Source organism: Tursiops truncatus, chromosome 12, assembly GCF_011762595.2.
Source record: "Tursiops truncatus isolate mTurTru1 chromosome 12, mTurTru1.mat.Y, whole genome shotgun sequence".
Classification (NCBI taxonomy): Eukaryota; Metazoa; Chordata; class Mammalia; order Artiodactyla; family Delphinidae; genus Tursiops; species Tursiops truncatus.
Genome location: NC_047045.1, coordinates 76,855,858 through 76,876,900, shown reverse-complemented (window position 1 = coordinate 76,876,900; position 21,043 = coordinate 76,855,858). Strand labels below are relative to the sequence as shown.

Below are 21,043 nucleotides of genomic sequence, written 5' to 3'. Positions count from 1 at the left end.
TTTATTAACCATTTGTACTTTTTTGGTCATTTTCTGTTTCTTAGTTTTGTTTGTTTTTCTACTGAGTCTTGATGAGCATTTTTCAGTTCCTATGGCATGATCTGGGCCCAGGTATTGGTCCAGTTTTAAGTGGCCCAAGAGACTCATGTTTATCATGGTGCAAAAGGGGACTTTCTAAATGAGGCTGGAGCTCATCTTCTGTCTTGTAGGCAGTTCTATTTTATTTATTTTTTAAAATAAAATTTATTACATATTTCCCGTTAAAAAATAATCAGTACAGCAAGACCATGGCAGGATGAGGGTTGGGTAAGGGTTCCTAATTTGTTGACAATTGCAGACTTGGGAATGTGCAATATTTGTGCTATGGTGGGGTGTAGCTGGGTAATTTACCAGGAATTACAGGACTAGAAAAAATAAACCATATAGGTGAATCAATAAATGCATAGCATTATTATTATCATTTTGTTGATATTGATTGACTTAGGCTACTTATGTTTCAAAACAAGATGAATACACATTATGGGATATTTTTTAAAAATAAAGAAAACTGGAAAGAAGTGGGAAATAAATCACTTAGATTATCTCTACCCCAAAATGATATTTTCCCTTTAAATAGAAGGTTATATAGCTAGGAACATATGAAATAGATACATTTTGTGTCTTTTGTGTATTTAAATAAGTTTCTAATTGAACCCTTGAAAAGGAACTACAGTGGCCTGAAGTCATAAGCCAAGTTTGTGTTCCTTAAGGTTTGTCTAGTTCTTTTTTCATTATTGATGGGTAGTTGAAATTCATTGCCAATAAATGGCAAATCAATGGAAGATGAGACATTGTCAATTTTTACCTTACATAAAATTTTTCAAGAAATTGAAATTTTCCCCAGCTTAGGAATAACTGTGAAGCTCTGGCCAGATCTTTTTACTGATTGATACAAAGACTGTGGTTTAAAAATAGATGATCTTCATTTTGTGTGTGTGTGTGAAATAAGCTTACATTTTAAGAATTAAAGAGATAGAACTTTAAAGGTCAAGTTAAGAAATTCATTTTGATGGTTGACAAGAATTTCAAATACACAATTACAAAACGTATATTTATTCGTATTTAGAATATCTAATGTAGTTGCCCACTTTAACTGGCTGTATAATGGGCCACCTCATTTCTTATCTGACAAAGAATGCCCTAAGTACGGACAGTATTGTGAAACCAGAGGTCTTAGGTTTCCATACCACAAACTTAGGCTGTTTCTAGAAATGTTTAGACTGACCATAGCACTATGACCTAATTTTGTTATAAAGTCTGGTACAAGACCTTCCTTTAGGGTCTAGCGTAAAGGTGGATATGTTGGGAACCAGTGTCTCTGGTCAAACATTTATTTTCTATTTGAATTTTAGGTGGTTAAACAAATTTGGATTAGCTATAATCCATCTTGAATCCACTACAAAGGATGAAGGTATGTTCTATTTTCAATTTCTGAAAATTTAGCAAGAATATTAGAATAGGGTGAAAATACAGTGTCATGTTCTATGTAGTCTTGTTCTAATGAACCGTACTTTGTTATTTAAAATTATCTGAAAATACGTATAGACAGACATAGACACACAGGCTCGCCAACATGGACTAGAGCTTCCCATGCTGGCTAAGAACGCTCTTCACACTTCACCCACACATTAGCAGCTGTAGGCTTCACTGGGATCTCAACCAATTGCCAATGCAAATGTTTTATTGCCCCACTTACTGAATTCTTACTCATAGACATGATCTCGTCATGTTCGAGACAGATAACTTTCAGCCCACTGTTTCCTCTCTGATATTTTAGTATTTCCACCAGGTGTGTGCTGAGACTAATTACCCTAAGTTTGTACCAGGAGCCTGAATGTCAGATTGGGACAGAAGCCGTATTTTTAGCTCAGTCTGTAGCTTTCAGGGTTCAAAAGCTACAAGAGTCTAATTCTTCTTAATGATGAAGTTACTCCTTAATATTGAGAAGAAAGAGGATTTAGGTGCCAGGGTCACAGAGCTGACACTATTTCTGAAATGCTCAGACCACATAAAACTTGGAAATTGGAAGTAGGGAGTTATATCTTTGGAGAACAAAATCATAAAGTCTTAAATTTAGAAATGAAAAAGTGGCAACTTGATTTAAAACAATAAAGAAGTGTAATGCAATGCTGTGAAACCAGTGTCCTAATCATCTCCTTGGTCTTCTTTTCCATAAAATAAGCACCCATTATATATTTGAAGTATATTTATAGATTGTGAGCAAAAAGTAACTACACAAAACCCTTCTCCTTTTCCTGGTATGTAAGGCCTTCTATGATATGGCCTCAAGCAACCTTTCAGCTTTGTTTTCCACCCTGTCCCCTAGGGAACTCTGAATACTTGGCTCAGTCTGTGTCCTCAGCCTGGTACTCCCATTACTCTGTGTGCACCATTGATGGTTTACTTATCCTGCCATTTTCAGCTCATTAAGATTCCGATGCTCAAAATTAATCACTCCTGATCTTGTGCTCCCTTAGTGTATGACTCACACCTCTTTTGAGGAATTAGTTTCATTTTCCCTGAGCTATGGTTAGTCGTCTTTCTGCTTATTGGACACTCTTTGAGGGCAGAAACCCTCACAGAGGGAAAGTCTTATGTATCAGGTAGCTCACTAGATAAGTGCTTTCTGAATTGGGTTGGAAATGCAATAGCCAGATGGAGAAGAACCTCTGCTCATGCATTATGGAATAAGTGATGACAGTGCTGAAACATTCAGCGTTTTCCTTTTTGTTATAGAATGCTACAGTGAGAGTGAACAGGATGATCCCGAAATAGCTGTCGAGACACGACCCCCTCATTACTCTGCGGAGACTCTCTCTCCTTTGGTACGTACCGTTGTAATTGGTCTGTTGGTCATCGATCAAATGTGTGGATATCGTTCCTTCCAGTTGGGTAGAAACTACCTTGACTAATACATTTTTAGAGGACGCTAAGTTAAGGTACTCGCCAAAGAGCAAGTGCAGTTCTCAGGGCGCTGATTTTGAGCCTTCTCCATAGCAACCCATTTATATGACAGATTGGGTGCATTTGTGTGTGACCCACAGATGTATTATGCTCAGAGGGTTCATGGTAATGCAGAGGACTTCTAGGTAATGGGCCAATGCTTGCAAAGATTTGTTTTATAATGTTTATTTATATCCTACTTGTTCTCAGAAAGAATTGAAAATACCTTGCCTAGGTGCATGCACTCTAACGATGTAAAATGAATGTAAAGGGGATGAAGGCAATAACATGAAGAGAAAATTAGAATCAGAAAGAGAGCAGGAAGCCAGGAGTGGGGTTGGTGCATTAAATCTGGGTATATTTACTAGAGAGAAGTCCAAACTTGAGTCTAAGCTTTGGAAGCATCCAGTGTAAGTTCAGGTTATTAATGGACGTTAAGACTGTGGAGACTTGCTTTATATTTGGATGTTCATGGGCGTTATAGCGACGGCACGTAGAAAGAGTCAAGCAGAGATCTTTGGCGAGGTTGACTTACGGCTTTTATACCTACCATATACCAGCACTTATAGAGGTACTTTAAATATATAATCATTTACTTCCCTCAGATAACCCTGAAATGCAGTATTATTTAATCTGCATTTCCCTGATTACTAATGAGGTCAAGCATCTTTTCATGTTTTTTTTGATATTTGGATTTTCTGTTCTGTTAAGCGTCTCAAGTCTTTTGTACATTTTTAGCTGTCTTACTACTATTATTTTGGATTTATAGGATTTCTTTATTAATCTGTACCTTAGTCCTTTGTCAGTTAAAAATGAGGCAGATCTTCTTTCCCAGTCTATGGCGTTTATAGTTTTTAAACTCTGTTTCTTTTTGTTGACAGATGCTCTTGATTTCTGTGTGTCAGGTTTACGCATCACGTCCGTTGTGGTTGGTGTCTTTGTTTCTGGCTTACATATTGTTTCCTATTCCCAGGTCATCAGGACATAGATATTACTATCTCGTTTCATGGATTAGGAAACAGAGGTTCAGAGAGGTAGAATGGCCTAGTCATACCCCCAGAAAATGGAGCACCTGAGATGGGAACCCCGGTCTGTCTAGCTTTATAGCATATGCTCCTTCCATTCTACTATGACACTCGTTCATCCATGGACCCGAGTAACTATAAGTTCTAATAGGTTACTGCAACTCCTTCACTTACCAGACCTCTTCTGCCAGAATTTTCTGTTTTGTGTGATAAGGTTTTCAATCTTTATTTGCCAGTTCCTGGGTTTAAGGTGTTAATATCATTTAAATAATGACTTCTACTGTTTTTATCTGCTGCCAGTGGGGAATTGTGGTCACTTTTCTAATTTATTTGGCTAGCAGCTGAGACCAGAAATAAATAGTTATTGAATGAATATTTATTAAAAGTCTATTAAATAGGATTAGCCAAAGTTAAGCAAGACATAAATAAAATTAAACTTTGGTAAAACGTCGACCAATTTTTGCACTAGATTTACAATATAGCCTCTCTTAATATAGTTTTCCCTTGAAGTAATCTATCTCTTCTTTTAAAATCAGTTTCTGCATTTGGAAAAAATGAAATAGATGTGCCTTGCTGGTTTAATAGAGAAGCCTGTGTTTCTGTTTAGTTTCTTTTTGCCTTCATCTCTGTTTCTCTGTGTCTCTCCATTTTTGTCTGTCTCTTATATGATTTAGTTTTGTTCTAAAATACTGTGATTTTAAGTTTTATAATGGCAAACTATATCACAGATTACAAAGAACATTGTCAGGCATCTAGAACTCTACTGGATGAAAGTAAAAGTAACAAAGTTGTCTTCTTAGATGAAGGATCATGGCTCAATTGCATTATACAATGATAGTCTTACATAATGTTAGAGTAGGAGCCCAGAGAATGCTTGTTTCCAAACAAGTAAATGAAGGGATGGATGTGAGACCAGTAGGTTAGGTCATTGAATTGGGAGCATTCTTTAGAATGTCATTCTAAACGTCAATCAAATGTTATTCCTTAAAGTTCTAAGAAGTTAAGCATGTTTTTGAAGACCACTAAGGCTAACATTATTCTTTCTGAAGAAATGTATTAGAAATAGATAAATGTTGAACAGTTAGATTTTACTTTCCTTAGAAACAGAGTATGTTGTTCCCGCTCACGTATTTCCCAGGCAGATTTTGTTTTCTCTTGTTTCTGAAAAACAGACATGCCAGACACTTGGTTAAAACAACATTTAAGCTTTTTTATCTAAACAGATGAAATTTTAAAAATCGTGGTAACTTTTATCCAGAGCATGAAGCAGCTTATTGTTTAGGCTCCATCTGGCATAGGCTACATGACTGAGCTATACAAGCATAGGCGAGAAAACAAAACAAAACAAAACAAAAACCAAAGACACCCAAACCTTTCCCAAGTTCTTGCTTTTAAAAAAACTTTTGGGTAATGAACTTTCATTTTGGAATGATGAATTCAAAAGTATAAATCATACTATTCTGGAAAATTCTCTCAAAATTATAAAATCTCGAACTAAAAGTTTAATTCTGTGTCCAGTCATTTTGATTGCTCTAAAGATAAACAGTAAGACTTCAGCACCAGACCAATCCGGACCTGTTTCTAATGGGTGGGACCACGTTCTGCAGAGAATAAAGAACATTACAGGGTCTCCTTTGAGTGAACAGCAGATTTCTCTTTATGTGTTTCCTTCTTGAGAAAGCTCCACAGGATGGATAGTGAAAAGAACATCCATTTATTTACAGAGAAATTAAAAATGGAGAGTTTTTCCACAGGCTCAAAACAGATGGAACTCTGTAGGTTTCACTTTGGAAGATCCTTTGTGGAAATCACTACCTGTGAGTCCTTGAAATTCACAAAAGAGCAAAAAAGGAACTGACTTCAATTATATTTCCAACTCAATTTTATATGTTATAAAGTGATTTAAGAGATCAAAGATCATTAAAAATTTGTTACAAATATTTTCCCCCTAAGTTTAATTTTTAAAAAGTGTCTGATAACTTGAGCTGTGCTTATATGCTTATTCATTCATTTAACAAATATTTATTGAGAGCTACTATTCTAAATAGTACTTGGGACACAACAGTAAATGAACACAGATTCATTTCTTCATGTAGCCAAACTTCTGGTTGAGGGAGACTGAAAATAAACAATCAACATAAGTAAATTATCTGCTAGGTCAGTAGAAGAAGTGGAGCTGAAGGGGTCAGGACAGTTTGTGACAATGAATAGGGGAACCAGGATAGGCCTGAGTGAGAGTTGAGATCTGAGCAAAACTCTTGAAAGGTGGTATAAGAGTCAGCCAGGTGGATATTCAGGGAAGGTGTTTTCCAAGCAAAGGGAGCAGTTAGAGTCCAGATCTCCTTGGTGCATAGATGGCAATGCAAAGAGGCCAGTATGGCTGGAACAGGGTGAACCAAGGTGAGAGTTGCAGGAAATGAGGTTGGAGGATAATTGTGTCCATATGTATGGGGCCTGTGGACCATTAAGGACTGTGATGTTTTGAGTTCCTTAGCCTTTGGAAGTTTTGAGCAGAAGAGTGATGTGACTGATCTCCATTTTAAAAGGGCCACTCATGCTGCTGTGGGGAGAGACCCTGTGGCATAGGGGGAAAGTAATAGAAGCAAAGAAGTCTAAGGGGGAGTGTGCAGTAATCTAGTGTAGTGAACATGATGACTGGGATGAGGTCACAGTTGAGAAATGGAATGGTTGGATTTTGAACGTAGTTGGAAGGTAGACCTACAGGTGGATCAGATATGAGAGAAGATAAATATCCCAGTTTTAAGCAGCTCATGCAGATTATTTTAACATGAGAGTCCTTATATTTTGATGCTTCTTCAGAAGTACAATTCCTTTATATCCAAAGGATGGGAAAAAAACCCTGTGTACTCTGGCCCATTGGCCAGAGGTCAAAGATTAAACACAAAAAGGGGTAAAATCAATTTTAGAAATTCAAATTTAATCTTAGTAGGATGGCTCTTGCACAGTTGTTTACTAAAAGACATGTTCTTTCGATACGTGTACTATGATACAATAGTAGAAATGCTTTCAAGTGAGATAGTTGGATGAAAAGTTGTTAGTGAGTACATATACTTACAAAGAAAAGGTAGAAAGAAAAATTCACCCTCTGTCCTCAAGATGCAAAACATTTCCTTGAGCTCTATGGTTGAGCACTTAACTGATTTTAAGATTTTTCTAAAATTAGATTTTACATTTCGCCTCTTGCTTTAACGGTTCATCTTCTGGCCGTCAGTCACAGGCAGGGGGCTGTCGGCAACCTCTCCCGGGCCTCCATGTTTGCCCCTGCCCCAGTTGGGGTTTGCACTAGCTCTTGCCCAGGCTATTTTGAAATAGCAGCCTCTTTTTTTTTTTTTTTTTGTCTCTAATCTCGCTTTCCTCTTAATAAAACCACTTCCAAATTAGTCTTCCTAATGTGCAGTTCTGATAAATTGATTCAACAACAAAAGACCTTTCAGTGCATCCTCATTGCTTATCAAATTAATCCTCAATTCATTGGCTTGGTATTTCAGGCCCTTGGGCTTACTTCTAACTGCCATGACAGTCTCCTCCTTTTTCATCAGCCTCCTTTTTCATCAGCCCAATAAACTGCCCCCTATTTCCCCAAAGCTTTCCAGACTTTTCTGTTCCTGTACCTATATTTACAAAGGTTTTCCACTTGCAGGAACCATTCACTCTCACCCCAATTCCACCTTCTAAATATCTTTCAAGACTGGTTTAAATGTGACTTCTTTCATTAAACCTTCCCTGGTCCCCTGAGACAGGAGGATCTTTCCTTCTTCTAAACTCTTTATATTTCTATAGTGCATTTTCTGGGATACTTTTTTCATGGTGTTAGCCTCTGCCTTGAATTATAGATTTTGTGTATCGGGTTTATTTATCTAATTATTAAATTCTTAAGGTTAGAGGCAGTGTCCAATATCTTTTTCTTTACCCGCAACATCTATGACCTTGTCTAACACATATTTGAACCTAATTAAATATTTATTTAATGGATTGATAAATGGGCGGGTGGGTGACGATTGTCACTTCCTCCACAGATCTGTAGCTATACAAATATTCCCCCGTGTGAATTAGAAAGTTACTTTACACTTGTCTAGTGATTTCACTTGGCTTTCAGAAGGATGACTTCATTCGACTCATAGAAGTCCCGTCTTTTACAAATGAAGTCAAGTGCCAGAGAAGTAAATAGAACTGTCTTAAGTAACCTTTGCAAGCTTAAGTTTACCTTTTATTACGAATATCTTTTATGTTCTCTCATTTGCTCTTTTTGATAATCTAAGGCAGACAAACCACTGGCAACTTTTTTTTTCTGTATCAACCACGTGCCAGGTATTTTCCAAAGAAGGGGATGCTGAACTGAGCTGGACAGTCTCTTCCGTGGAGCATCTTAAGTTCTAAGTTGAAGAAAAGTCACAATAATTTGTAATTCAAACAGTCTAAGTACTGATAAATGCTATGAAGAAGCATTAACTGGGGCAGTGTTCTAGGGAGTGGCTGGGGTTGAGGTTGGGGAGGATATTGCTTTGCTTACGACCGTCAGGGAAGAGCCTGCCAAGGAGGTGATATTTGACTTGAGACCAAAGTGATGGGAAGGAGTCAGCCAACCCCAAATCCACAGAGTGAGCTTTTCAGGCACAAGGAACCAGAGACGTGCTCAAGGAACAGAAAGAAGACCATGCGGTTGGAAAGGAGAGGGAAGGGGAGGTTGAAGATGTTGCTGGAGAGGTAGGTAGGGGTCCATGTGGGTTGTCTTGGCTATAATGATGACTATGGATATTCTACTCATGATGGACAGTCACTGGAGGATTTTCAGCAGGACAACAGTATGATGCATTTTCTGCTTTAGAAATGCTCTAGCTATTGTTTGGTGGATGGACTAGGGTAGGGAGGGGTTGGGTAATGGTAGAGGCAGGAAGTCAGTAAACTAGGACCTGGAAGTAAAGTGGTTTCTGCAAGGCCACTTGGATACTAAAGATTGGAGTGAGGAATGGACGGCCTGCAGCTCATTGCCCAAGGTCATGCAGAAGGCCAGTGACAGAGGGGGCAGTATACCATACAAAGTCTTCGGGTTTTTAGAATAATGTTTCTACTAGCATATGGTAGAATTATAAACACAATACCTCCTAGGGCTTAACAGCAATTGGTTAGTTTATTTTCATTAATATGGCCAATGGAAGGAAAGAACAGCTGTGTACTTTCCTTTTTTTCTCATTTGGTTGTATTTTGTTTAGTCTTAAGTTATTCCTGTATTTTCTTTTATTTTTTATATACTTTGACTAAAGCTGCTTAAATTTCTATGCTGACTCACTCCTTTCTAATTACAGGCTTTTGGTGGCCATTTTCAACTCTTTTTTCTTTTCTTTAAAACTTGTGTTTTAAAAACAATTCAGAGAAAAGAATTTTAGAGCTAATCAGCTTTTGAACTAAGCTTCTTCAATGAATAAAAATCTCTTATACAGAAAATGGAGAAAAGCAATATTGATTCTTTTATTTAATCATGTACATACTCTCCTCATTAAAACTAAGATTTTTAAAATATCTTTCATTTTCTCATTAAAAAAATAAAAATTTGAAGCCCAAATGTTCTGAAATAAATGAAACAACATACAATTATTAATGTCTAATAAATAAAATAATTTTATTTGAGATTCTGAGAATACTTTGTGGGAGTATCTGCATTGCAATCAGTAATGGTCACCCCTGGATCCCAGGATTAGGATAAATCATCCATAGCAACTTCACAGAGAACTTCAGGGTGCTCCTGAGTAAGAGACTGAACTGCTCTGGGCTGTTTGCCTTCACATAGCTGGTTTCCTAGACCAGTCTTTGTAGCATTAATTTATTACCAACTAGCTATTAATTTATTAATTTACTAAGGTCAGGCACAAATGCAAAAAAATGGAGATGCAAAAATGATTAAAAGCAGCCTGCTCTCAAGTAACTCACCAAAAAAGAGGAACAGATCCATCAGCAATTACAGTATTAGTTGACAAATAAAACGATACTCTACCTGGTGTGATAGAAGTAAGCCCAGGATAGAAGTAAGCCCAGGAGCGTGGGGAAGAGATACCTACCTCGCCCTGAGGCCACTGGAGAAGGCTTCCTGGAGGAGGTGACCCTTGAACTGACCCTTGAAGGTTGGGGTTGTGTGAGCCAAGCAGGGGTGGGCTGGAGAGGAGAGACTGTTGCTCCTTTCTACCTTCATGTGATTTGCAGTGGGGAGTTTTCTGGGTGTGTTACTTGGATAGTTCCTAGAGGCACTGAGCTAAAGGTTCTCTGTTTGCCTTATGGCTATGAATAGCTAGAGGCTGGTAGAAATAATAAAGCAGGATTTAGCTTTATTAAACCACAGGGTTTATAAAGCACATTCCCCTATCGATCCTCTGTAACTGCACTCCAGGTAACCTTTGATTTGTGTCAATCTCTCTTCTGACGAAAACTCCCTCTGACCTGGTACACACCATCCTTTTCTCATTTTGATTTTTCTTCTCTCTGGTTCTTTTCCTTTTTCCGCCCCTCGCTCTTCTTTTCTCCATTTGAAAACCAACTTTATACGTGCTACGTGGTGCTAGAGAAAGCGGGCTGGAAGCATTGGCTGTGTGTTTGAGGAGTACCACAAGCAGGAATACACTCCCTGGAAATTTCTGATGCTCATTGAATGTGTCTTTCCTCAGTCTTTTAAGCAGAGTTTTGAGGTTTAAAAAGGCTACGGAACGTGCTGCAGCAACAGCGTTTTTGCACAAATAGCCCATTTTGCTATAATCAAATTACAGTAGTATCAGCAGGAGAAGCAGGAAAAGCTCGTGTTTGGTCTCTTTTCAGAAAAGGAAGCTGATCCCACTGAAGCCAAGTTTTACTAAAATAGCTCACAATAGGGAACTGTGTCAGGACTGGGCCTGAATGGGTATTTTTGTTAACATTTATTCCGTAGATCCTGCTAACGAGTAAACAAGTCTTGGCATTTATTTGGACAGTTTGGTAGGGGGTGCGTTACCTCCTCTGGGTAGCTAGGGTTTTATTTAGTGAATTACAGATCTGGATCTCCTAGTTAAGTGGTCTGGGTGATTGAAGGCAGCTGGTTTGAAAGATTTTTGACACATTCCTGAAAGGAAAGTTTTCACGTCATGCCAAATATATTATTTTTAAGAAGATGTGTGTGATGAGTTAGTATCTTAACTAGATGTTTTAGTGTCATGCTACTAAAAAGTGGATTTATTGCTTATTTGACAATCCATGTCTAGCATGCAGCCAGCTAGGCACTTATCGGACACTTCCTGACTTTTTCCATCAGAACTCAGAGCTTAGAACCTGCAAAATTCTTGGGCACATATTAATTTGGAACACAGTCAACTATCTCGAGTCAGTTGCAGTGATGCTGAGGTTTTGGGGAAAGGAGCCTACTTTGCTCTTTGGCTTCTTCCCTCTAACAGTCTCCTCCCTACCAGTTCCTCCACTTCCTTGGAGATCTGAATGCTTGAAATTGACAGGAGTATCTCATAGGGTGACATAATGAAACCGAACCAGAAAAAGCCTTCTCTATCTTATCTGCCATTGGAGATATAGGGTGACCCCTAGAGCACTGGTGTTTAGATTTTTTGGATTTTTATTGACCAATGAAATTAAAAATGGAGGAACAACATATAGTTGCCACATCTTTATTTTGCTATGGAGAACATTAAAAAAAATCTCCAAAAGACAAAAGCTAGTAGCTACCATTACCATTTTCCAAATGAAGGCATATATTTTAACATCAAAATATAAAAAGGATAAAATCTCAGAATAAATGAAGTCCTTCCCCAGAGAGGACATTGGTGATGTTGCATTGATGTTTTCTCCACGGACTGGTGAAAATTTTGCCAAGGATTGGCATTCACCCTTGGATTGTATGCCAGGAGATGCTTTCAGAAGATCCTACACCCACCATCAACCCGCTTCTCTTAGTTTTTGGTTTCCCTTTAATGAATGAGGAGACTGCATATGTATTCCCGTCTTCTTTGGTGAAAGTTTATTGATATTTTAAAACTATTGAAGAGTGAATGAGTTAACATTATTTCACTTAACTCTGCAGTTATGAGCTTATACTGGTCATGTGCTAAGGAACTGTGACAAATGTTTGAGGGTGTAAATGTATGTGTCGTACCCACATCACTGGTCTTCCACTCAGTTAATATTATTTTGCTTCCCGTCTGGCTCCAGCTTTTGCTTTCCCTCTCTTAATCACCTTTCTCAAGATTTTTTGCTCAATTGGTAAGAATTCAGTGAGAGATTGCAATCTACTTTTTGCTCAAAGCGTCCTTCAGTGTTCCAATGAATTCCTCAAAGGAGTCTGTTAGTTACCTGGAGAGCATTGAAGAGTAGGGTAATTCATGACATGGAGATCTTTCAGATCCTAGAGTAGTGATTCAAAGTTATACAGATTGGTTTTGGAAAATGGGATCATAGTGTCTGTCATACCGGTATAAATACCATCTCTTTTTCTTTTGATTCTTTTATTATTGGCAACTTTTTGAAACGCTGGAATACCTTCCTTGAAAATGAAAAGTAGAGAATGCTGACTTAATCATGATTTATTTTATTCTCTTTTGCTTTTATTTGTGAAAAACAGGCTGCCCAGCGGGCATCTTCGTCTTCACCCAAATTGAATGAAACGTCGCGTTCTTTCTCTTCCATGGAAAACATAAAAAAGACGCCCAGCAGTTTGTCTTCTCTCATATCTAGAGAAAGACAGCCCTGGATGGACGTGGTTGACAGCTCGTCTGCCGCTGAAGACGTGGGACAGTCTGTGACACGCGCTGTGCAGGCCTGCTCACCTGCACCCTCGGAGGCAAATGGTCGCAGGGCCCTGGAAACCAGCTTCGCCACATCAGAAAGTGGAGTTTTGAACTCTTTATCCAGTGATGACGCTTCTTCATTGAGTAGCAACCTAGATCATCTTTGTGTCCCAGACAAGCCGGCTGGATCAGAGATGACAGATAGAGGTAAACCAAGAAACGATTTACTCTTTTTCGAGGATGAATATTTGTATGTGGATGTGGAATGCTAACGTCGATTGTAAAAAGAATGTTTAAAGTCACGAATGATTTAATAATTAAACGGTCAAGTGGGACTAAGTCCAGGGGCTACTTCTGTAGAGGAGAGATCGCATGTAGAAAACTCCAGCTTCAGGACCATTTATTACCCGCTGTAAGTGTCACCAACCACATGCTTGCAACTATGAGACGTGTTCAGAAAAGAATGATACTTTTTCACCAATCTGAGGTAAAACTTGAGGTTTTTGTTTTGTTTTGTTTTGGTTTTTATTGGTCCCGTGTGCTGTGCTCCGGAGCTTGTGGTGATTAGATCGACATTTTGTAGATGACATCACCACCATGTTTCCAAACATACGCAGAGCTACCACCTTCCCTGGGCTATAAGCACAGATGAGGTCTGGGTCCTCGCAGGTCAGCTCCTGAGGGGCCTTCCTACATGGTGAGCAGGAAGACAGACGGTCTACGTGCACTTTGTGGGGCAGCATGAGGACCTTAGAACCGAAGGAGAGCACAGCTTATGTGTTTGAAGAAAAGCATGTTAAGTCTTAGCAAATGAAAGAGTTTATTGGAGTATGGGAATGAAGAGTGTGGGCTTTCTTAATACTCCATGATTGTTGGTCCTTGTCTTTTATTCAGACTAACTTTTAAAAAATGATTAGTTTTCAGTCATGATGGGTCTTTCCTGATGGTCTGTGCCTTATTCATTCCAGTGTAAAACAAGTTTACCTGACAGCAGATACTTAAAAATGAGAGAATGACGAGTTTGATCTGTATTCTTTCAGTGCACCATTGAGGGGAAGCTGACTGGCTAAAGTCCCATGATCGCCAATCGGGGTGGCCTGATGACGTAGGTGACAGCTGTCCCCTCTCCCCCAGCCTAATCAGGGAAAGTTTCTTTAAGTTCTCAGATTTTCATAGTTACCCTATTAATTTGATATTTGGTATCAGTAATTTAGGCCAAGAATTACAACTACAGACCCGTGTGTCCGTTGTCACTGCTCCCTGTGACCTTATGTGAAGATGCTTTACATAAGGCAACTCAACATAAGTTGAGTTACCTGCCTGGCCTCTGATGTCATTTTTGTTTGATACCCCTAATTTAGGCCAATTAATCTACTTTACAATTAGAAAAAATGGAGTAAATGAAGTCATTGCCAAAATAACCTACTTTTAGAGGTGAATGAGGTAGGGGCAGGGGGATCAATATTGGACTGTACAGAATGGAAGGCAGTAGACTCAAGCTGGCCTCAGCTCTGTGAGGTGTTTTGATATGAAGATATTGGGCTTAATTTGTACCTCTGTGGAAGTATGAAATTGATGCAAATTTTGAGGCCCGTGGTGCAAGTAAAAAGGAGATAATTTTAGGTTCAGCATAAGAAACTTCTTTTTAACATTGAGAACTGTTCAAAATTGAATAGGCTCAATTGCATGTTGCGTGTCGATTACAATTTTTTCTCTTATGAAGATATACTGAAGAGGGAATTTAAGTACCTTGAACTAGATGGCCTCTAACTTGATACTTAGAAGATCCTTCCAGATATAGGCCTGGTGGAACTAAAGAAAATAATGAAGAGGACCATATCTATTATTTTCCTGCTCAAAACTCTGGCTTTAATTATTGGGCCATTAGTAGAACTAAAATGTTTGTTTCATGCATGCACAAATACACATACACTCACGTGCGCACACACACACAGCACCCCGGGGTGAGGATGGCTTCAAAAGCAAAGTAGAGAATAAAATTGCATTTGCATTCGTTCTCAAGAGATAACACCGCGGATTGAGTTTTCCTTTAGGACGAGTAACCTGATAGTCATGGGAAGATGCACGCAATTCTTGTCCATGTCTAATGTCATTCTGGGCACGAGTGTGCTGCAGAGCCTGACTGAGTACCAACAGCTCTTGTAATCTAAGAAGGAAGAAACCAGGTATTTTAAAATTTTGAGTTAGGTACAGAGTGACCAACAATATCTGTATGCTTCTTCAAACAGCTTGACATAAAGGTATTCCTTGGAGTAGAAGGAAGAGAAAATAAAACTATTTTTCCCCTCACTGATCTGTTGGCACTTGCCATATGTTACAAAATTTTTGCTGATGATTTTCTCCTGCTGCTGGGGATTTGGTTAAATTCCCAGCAGAGTTAAACTACATAAAGTCATTGCTATGGAAACAGCAACCCAGTTTTCGCTTGCGTTTGCGATGACGTGCTGTTGAGTAATCAGATTGAGTACTGTGCTTTTTTTTTTTTTTTTAACGTGTGTTTGTGTGTTGGAAGAGAAGGTAGCGTTTCATTTTTGTGTCTTCTAAAAATTATTATTATTTTAGCTGCCAATTAAAAAAAAGTGCTGAAATTCCTGTGTTTGAAATATTGTTCAGCAATTTTTATAATAGGGATTGAAGTTCCGACATGGTCCATGACAGGAGTTAGGATTTTAGATTAAGTCCTAGTTTCAAGATGTGTTTGCTGGAGAAAGAGGCTTTTATCCTAGAAAAGATTCTTAAAGTTTAATAACTGAGCCCTGAAACAAGCAGACAATGTATTATAGCCTTCTTTTTATTTACACAATGAGAGAAATATTTTGCAGTTGGTATGCGATTAAAATTGTGGTTGCTACAATTTTATACCGAATTTAAACCTTTTTAGACATTTTTCCCCTGCAAAGTAAGCTATTTAAACAATGCAGGGTGTTAATTGCATTCTATTGCCTTTCTACATCGGGAGTTCCAGAGCTCTTGAGACTCTTCACTGAGTCTTTCCACAAAGTGTAATGGGGTAAGAGGTGATGGGGTTAAATGGAATACTCATCTCAGCTCAGTTTTACTCTATACCGTTTCTTTCTTTAATGAAAGGTTATTTGACCCATGACTCACGCCTGTGTGATGATGACTCACATTGTATTTCTCTACTTACATTATGCTGGCGATGTGGAGACACTTTGACTTCTACTTACTCCATGAATGGGGTGACCCTACCCTGGGTGCTATAACCACTAACAAGACTAATACCCAATTTATGCAAATAAATTGTTAAGTACAAGTACAGACAGAATGGACCTGGGAATCATGTTGAAAAAAATGCATTTTTAATGAAGATATATACATACTAGCGCATGCATGACATCTCAGAAAAGTGACATAAATGGGCCAGATTTTAGGATTTAACAATTACCAAAAATTTTACACAATTTTAGGGCAAACAGTACAGATGCTACATTATTTTAGCTAGCTACCTCAGATGATGCTGTAGGAATTATGAGGTATGTCTCTTTAGGAAGCACGATAATAATAAAAGAAAAAGTTGATTAATGAACTCCATTCAATTAAGCATTATTATTATTATTTTTGAGTACCTAACATGTACTCATGTACTTTGTGCTAATAGGAATACAAAAACAAGCAAGATACAATTTCTGGTCTAAAATATTTTAATGTGTAATGGCGAGAGTGGGAAGAATAAGACTCATTTAACAAAAGAAAGCAGAGTAAAATAAGTGCCACAGAGACATACAAAGTACTCGAGGGATTTGAAAGAGAGCAGGAACTCAAAATACGGAAGATCGTATCTAAGTGATCTAAGCTGATCTAAGATCTAAGTGGGAAGGTCTGCAGGTAGAGAGGTGAGCCATGGAAAAGAGGAATGGAAAATAAATTTGGGTGATGTTGAATACTGGGCTCGTTGTTAGTTTATTTCAATAGATAATAGATGACGATTTCTAATCAGGGTAATCATATAATTGGAGGTGCACTTTAGAAAAATTACATGAGCTTAAGAATTTGGGGGTAGAAAAGTGTAAGGGGACAAAGGAAATTAGAAGAGTTAGGAAGCTTGTGTAATAGCTGGGGTGGCAGTGGGGATAAGAAGTAAAGGAGAGATTTACCTGAGGGGTTCTATAGCATGTCTATCAAGGTGAAGACCAATCTTGGTTTTTGTATCTCTGCTACTTAATTTAGTCCCTAGAAAATTTCCTAGTGATCCTATCTTTTGAACTATAATTTGCGAAGTGATTTGAAAATGGGAGTAAATACTTACTACTGGAAAAATCTTGAATCTATAATTCTTGACCTCGATGGCATTAATCTCAAGCATGGATGACTCACTACCTGCTTTCTCTGCTTCATGTCAAGTGGCCAAAGATCCCTGGATGATGTCATGAAATAATGCTGATGAGGTTACCTGCAAATTTATGCCATATAACTAGGTCAATTACAGTTCTCAGAACCTTAATCTCATTTTTTTGGAAATATAGTTGATGAACAATATTATGTTAGTTCAGGCATTCTATATAGTGATTTAACATTTGTGTACATTAGAAATGATTACCATGGTAAGTCTAGTGACCATCTGTCTCCGTACAAAGTTATTACAATATTATTGACCATATTCCTTATGCTATATGTTACTTCCCCATGATTTAATTGTTATATAACTGGGGTTTGTACCTCTTAATCCCCTTCATTTATTTATCTAACCCTCCCCCCCACCCTGCCCTCCTTTCAGGCAACCACCTATTTGTTCTCTTTATCTATGAGTCTGTTTTTGTTTTGTTTTGTTTTTATTTTTTAAATTTTTTTCTTTTTTAATAAATTTATTTATTTATTTTTGGCTGCATTGGGTTTTCGTTGCTGCACGCGGGCTTTCTCTAGTTGTGGCGAGCGGGGGCTACTTTTCGTTACGGTGTGCGTGCTTCTCATTGCGGTGGCTTCTCTTGTTGCGGAGCACGGGCTCTAGGTGTGCGGGCTTCAGTAGTTGTGGCACGCGGGCTTTGTTGCTCCACAGCATGTGGGATCTTCCCGGACCAGGGTTTGAACCCGTGTCCCCTGCATTGGCAGGTGGATTCTTAACCACTGCACCACCAGGGAAGTCCCTGTTTTGTTTTTTAGATTCCACATATAACTGAGATCAGTAGTTTTTTGGTGGCATCTTTAGGATTTTCTACCTATAGTATCATGTCATCCACAAACAGTGACAGTTTACTTCTTCCTTTCCAATTTGGATTCCTTTTTCTCGTCTGCTGTGGCTGGGATTTCAATACAATGTTGAATAAAAGTGGTAAGAGTGGACATCCTTGTCTTGTTCCTGATCTTAGAAGAAATGCTTTCAGCTTTTCACTGTTCAGTGTGATGTTGACTAGTTTTCTCATGTATGACCTTTATTATGTTGAGGAATGTTCCCTCTGTAGACACATTGTTGAGAGTTTTTATTATAAATGGACGTTGAATCTTGTCAAAAACTTTTCTGCATCTATTGAGATGATCATATGGTTTTTATTCTTCAATTTGTTGATGTGGTGTATCACATTGCTATAGTTGCAGTTACTGAACCAGCCTTGTATCCCTGGGATAAATCCCACTTGGTCGTGATGTATGATCCTTCTAACGTATTGTTGCATTTGGTTTGCTAATATTTTGTTGAGGATTTTTACATCTGTGTTCATCAGTGATATTGGCCTGTGATTTTCTTCTTTTATAGTATCTTTGTCTGGTTTTAGTGTCAGGGTGATGCTAGCCTCATAGAATGAGTTCAGAAGTGTTCTGTCCTCTTCAATTTTTTTGGAATAGTTTCAGAAGAATAGGTGTTAACTCTTCTTTAAATGTTTGGTAGAATTCACCTGTGAAGTTGTGTGGTCCTGGACTTTTGTTTGTTGTGAGTTTTTAAATTACTGATTCAATTTCATTGTTGATGATCAGTCTCTTCATATTTTCTATTTCTTCCTGATTCAGTCTTGGGAGTTTGCATGTTCTAGGAATTTATTCATTTCTTCTAGGTTCATTTTATTGGTGTATATTTGTTTGTAGTAGTAATCTCTTATGATCCTTTGTATTCATGTAGTGTTGCTTGTAACCTGTCTTTCATTTCTGTTTTTGAGTCCTTTTTTTCTTGATGAATCTGGTTAACGGCTTAGCAGTTTTGTTTACTTTTCAAAGAATCAGATCTTAGTTTCACTGATCTTTTCTACTCCTTAGTCTCTTATTTATTTACGCTTTGATCTTTACTATTTCTTTCTACTAACTTTGGGGTTTGTTCTTTTTTTAGTTCCTTTAGGTACAGGGTTAGATTGTTTATTTGAGATTTTTGTTTGTTTGTTTCTCAAGGTAAGCTTATATTACTATAAACTTTCTCCTTAGAACTGCTTTTGTTATTCCCATAGACTTTGGATCAGTGTGTTTCCATTTTCATTTGTCTCCAGGTATTTCTACACAAAGCTGGGGAATATTCTTTGTGCCCCTGGTCTGAGAATGACGTCCCTGATCTGCAAGTCTTCTTGAACGCATACACCTGCAGTTTACACTTCACTTCTGTGAAGAATCTTGTGCAGTCCTTTGAGATGCTCCCAACCTAATGGTCTCAGATTCATTTGTTTGTCTCTTTGATTATACCCTCCTGACCCTTCCTGGCTGTTCCGGAGACTCCTGAATATATGTCACCCTGTGCATCAAGAGCAAGGAACTAGAATGATATGAGCACGTGTCTGAATTTTCAACTAGAAATGGAAACTATAAGATCAGTTTTTACAGGTAGATCCTTCTTGTCTAGACAACACCATAAGCCTTTGACATCTTTTCCTGCACTACCCTTTGGTTGTTAATTTTTAATTTCTCTCCCTACAATTTTATTTCTTCTTAATTAAAGCCGAGGCAAATAAGGTTCTATTTGCCTCAAGCTACAAAACTATAGTAAGCAGCCAATTGACAAATATTTCAAAGTAGATTTTAATTTTTAGAGCAATTTTAGGTTCACAGCAAAATTGAGAGGCAGGTACAGAGACTTCCTGTCTACCCCTGCCCCTACGCATAATAGCCTTTTCCATTATCAATATTCCTCCCACTAAAGTAGTATATTTTTTAAAACTGATGAACTTACACTGACACATCATAATTACCCAAAGTCCATAGTTTAACTTAGGGTTCACTCTTAGTGTTCTACATTCTGTGGGTTTGGACAAATGTATAACAACGTGTATCCATTAATACTGTATCATACAGAGTATTTTTACTGTCCTACAAATTCTCTGTACCCCACCTTTTAATCCTTCCCTTCCCCAATGCCTAGCAACCACTGATCGTTTTACTATCTCCATAGTTTTGCCTTTTCCAGATGCAAATTCATGTCATATATGAACAAAGATAGTTTTATTTATTCCTTCCCAATCTGTATACTTTTATCTCCTTTTCTTGTGTTATTGTGTTGGCTAGGACTTTCAGTACAATGTTGAAGAGGAGTAGTGGGAGGGGACATCCTTGCCTTGTTACTGATCTTAGTGGGAAAGCTCGTTTCTCACCATTAAGTATGAAGTTAGCTGTAGGTTTTTTGTAGATATTCTGTATTGAGTTGAGGAATTTTCTTTCTTTTTTTAAAAATTAATTAATTAATTTTATTTATTTTTGGCTACGATGGGTCTTCGTTGCTGTGCACGGGCTTTCTCTAGTTGCAGCGAGCAGGGGCTACTCTTCGTTGTGGTGCCGGGCTTCTCATTGCAGTGGCTTCTCTTGTTGCAGACCACAGGCACCTACGGGCTTCAGTAGCTGTGGCTCGAAGACTCTAGAGCTCAGGCTCAGTAGTTGTGGCACACGGGCTTAGTTGCTCTGCAGCATGTGGGATCTTCCTGGACCAGGCCTCGAACCCATGTCTCCTGTATTGGCAGGCAGATTCTTAACCACTGTGCCACCAGGGAAGCCGCCAGGAATTTTCTTTTTATTCCTTGATTACGGAGAAGTTTTTTTTTTTTAATCACAAATGAGTATTGGGTTTTGTTAAATGCTTTTTCTGTGTCTATTGATATTATCATGTGTTTTTTTCCTTCTTCCTCTTAAGCCTATTGATGTGATCGACTACATTAATTTATTTTCTAATGTTGAGCCAGCCTTGCATATCTGGGATAATTCCCACTCGGTCATGGTGTAAAAATTTTTTATTCTTCAATTTGCTAATATTTTGCTGAGGAATTTTGCATCTATGTTCATGAGGTATATTGGTTTTCAGCAATGAAATGTATTTGTCTGGATTTG

General features: G+C 38.1%; 2 protein-coding genes across 14 annotated transcripts in view; one reads left to right on the top strand and one right to left on the bottom strand.

Moving 5' to 3' along the window:
* Positions 1 to 21,043, bottom strand: part of OPRM1 (opioid receptor mu 1) — a 158,641-nt gene that overhangs the window by 37,651 nt on the left and 99,947 nt on the right. The window lies entirely within an intron of this gene.
* IPCEF1 (interaction protein for cytohesin exchange factors 1) overlaps positions 1 to 21,043 on the top strand; it is a 181,032-nt gene that overhangs the window by 139,913 nt on the left and 20,076 nt on the right. For all 13 annotated transcript variants that reach the window (XR_012324920.1, XM_019951581.3, XM_073789756.1 and 10 more), the window contains 3 exons: positions 1,392 to 1,450; positions 2,776 to 2,864; positions 12,613 to 12,985. Coding sequence is in view for 12 of the 13 variants with exons in the window: in XM_019951581.3 (XP_019807140.2) it covers positions 1,392 to 1,450; positions 2,776 to 2,864; positions 12,613 to 12,985 (521 nt within the window). In the remaining variant the exon portion in view is untranslated. The remainder of the gene's footprint in view (positions 1 to 1,391; positions 1,451 to 2,775; positions 2,865 to 12,612; positions 12,986 to 21,043) is intronic.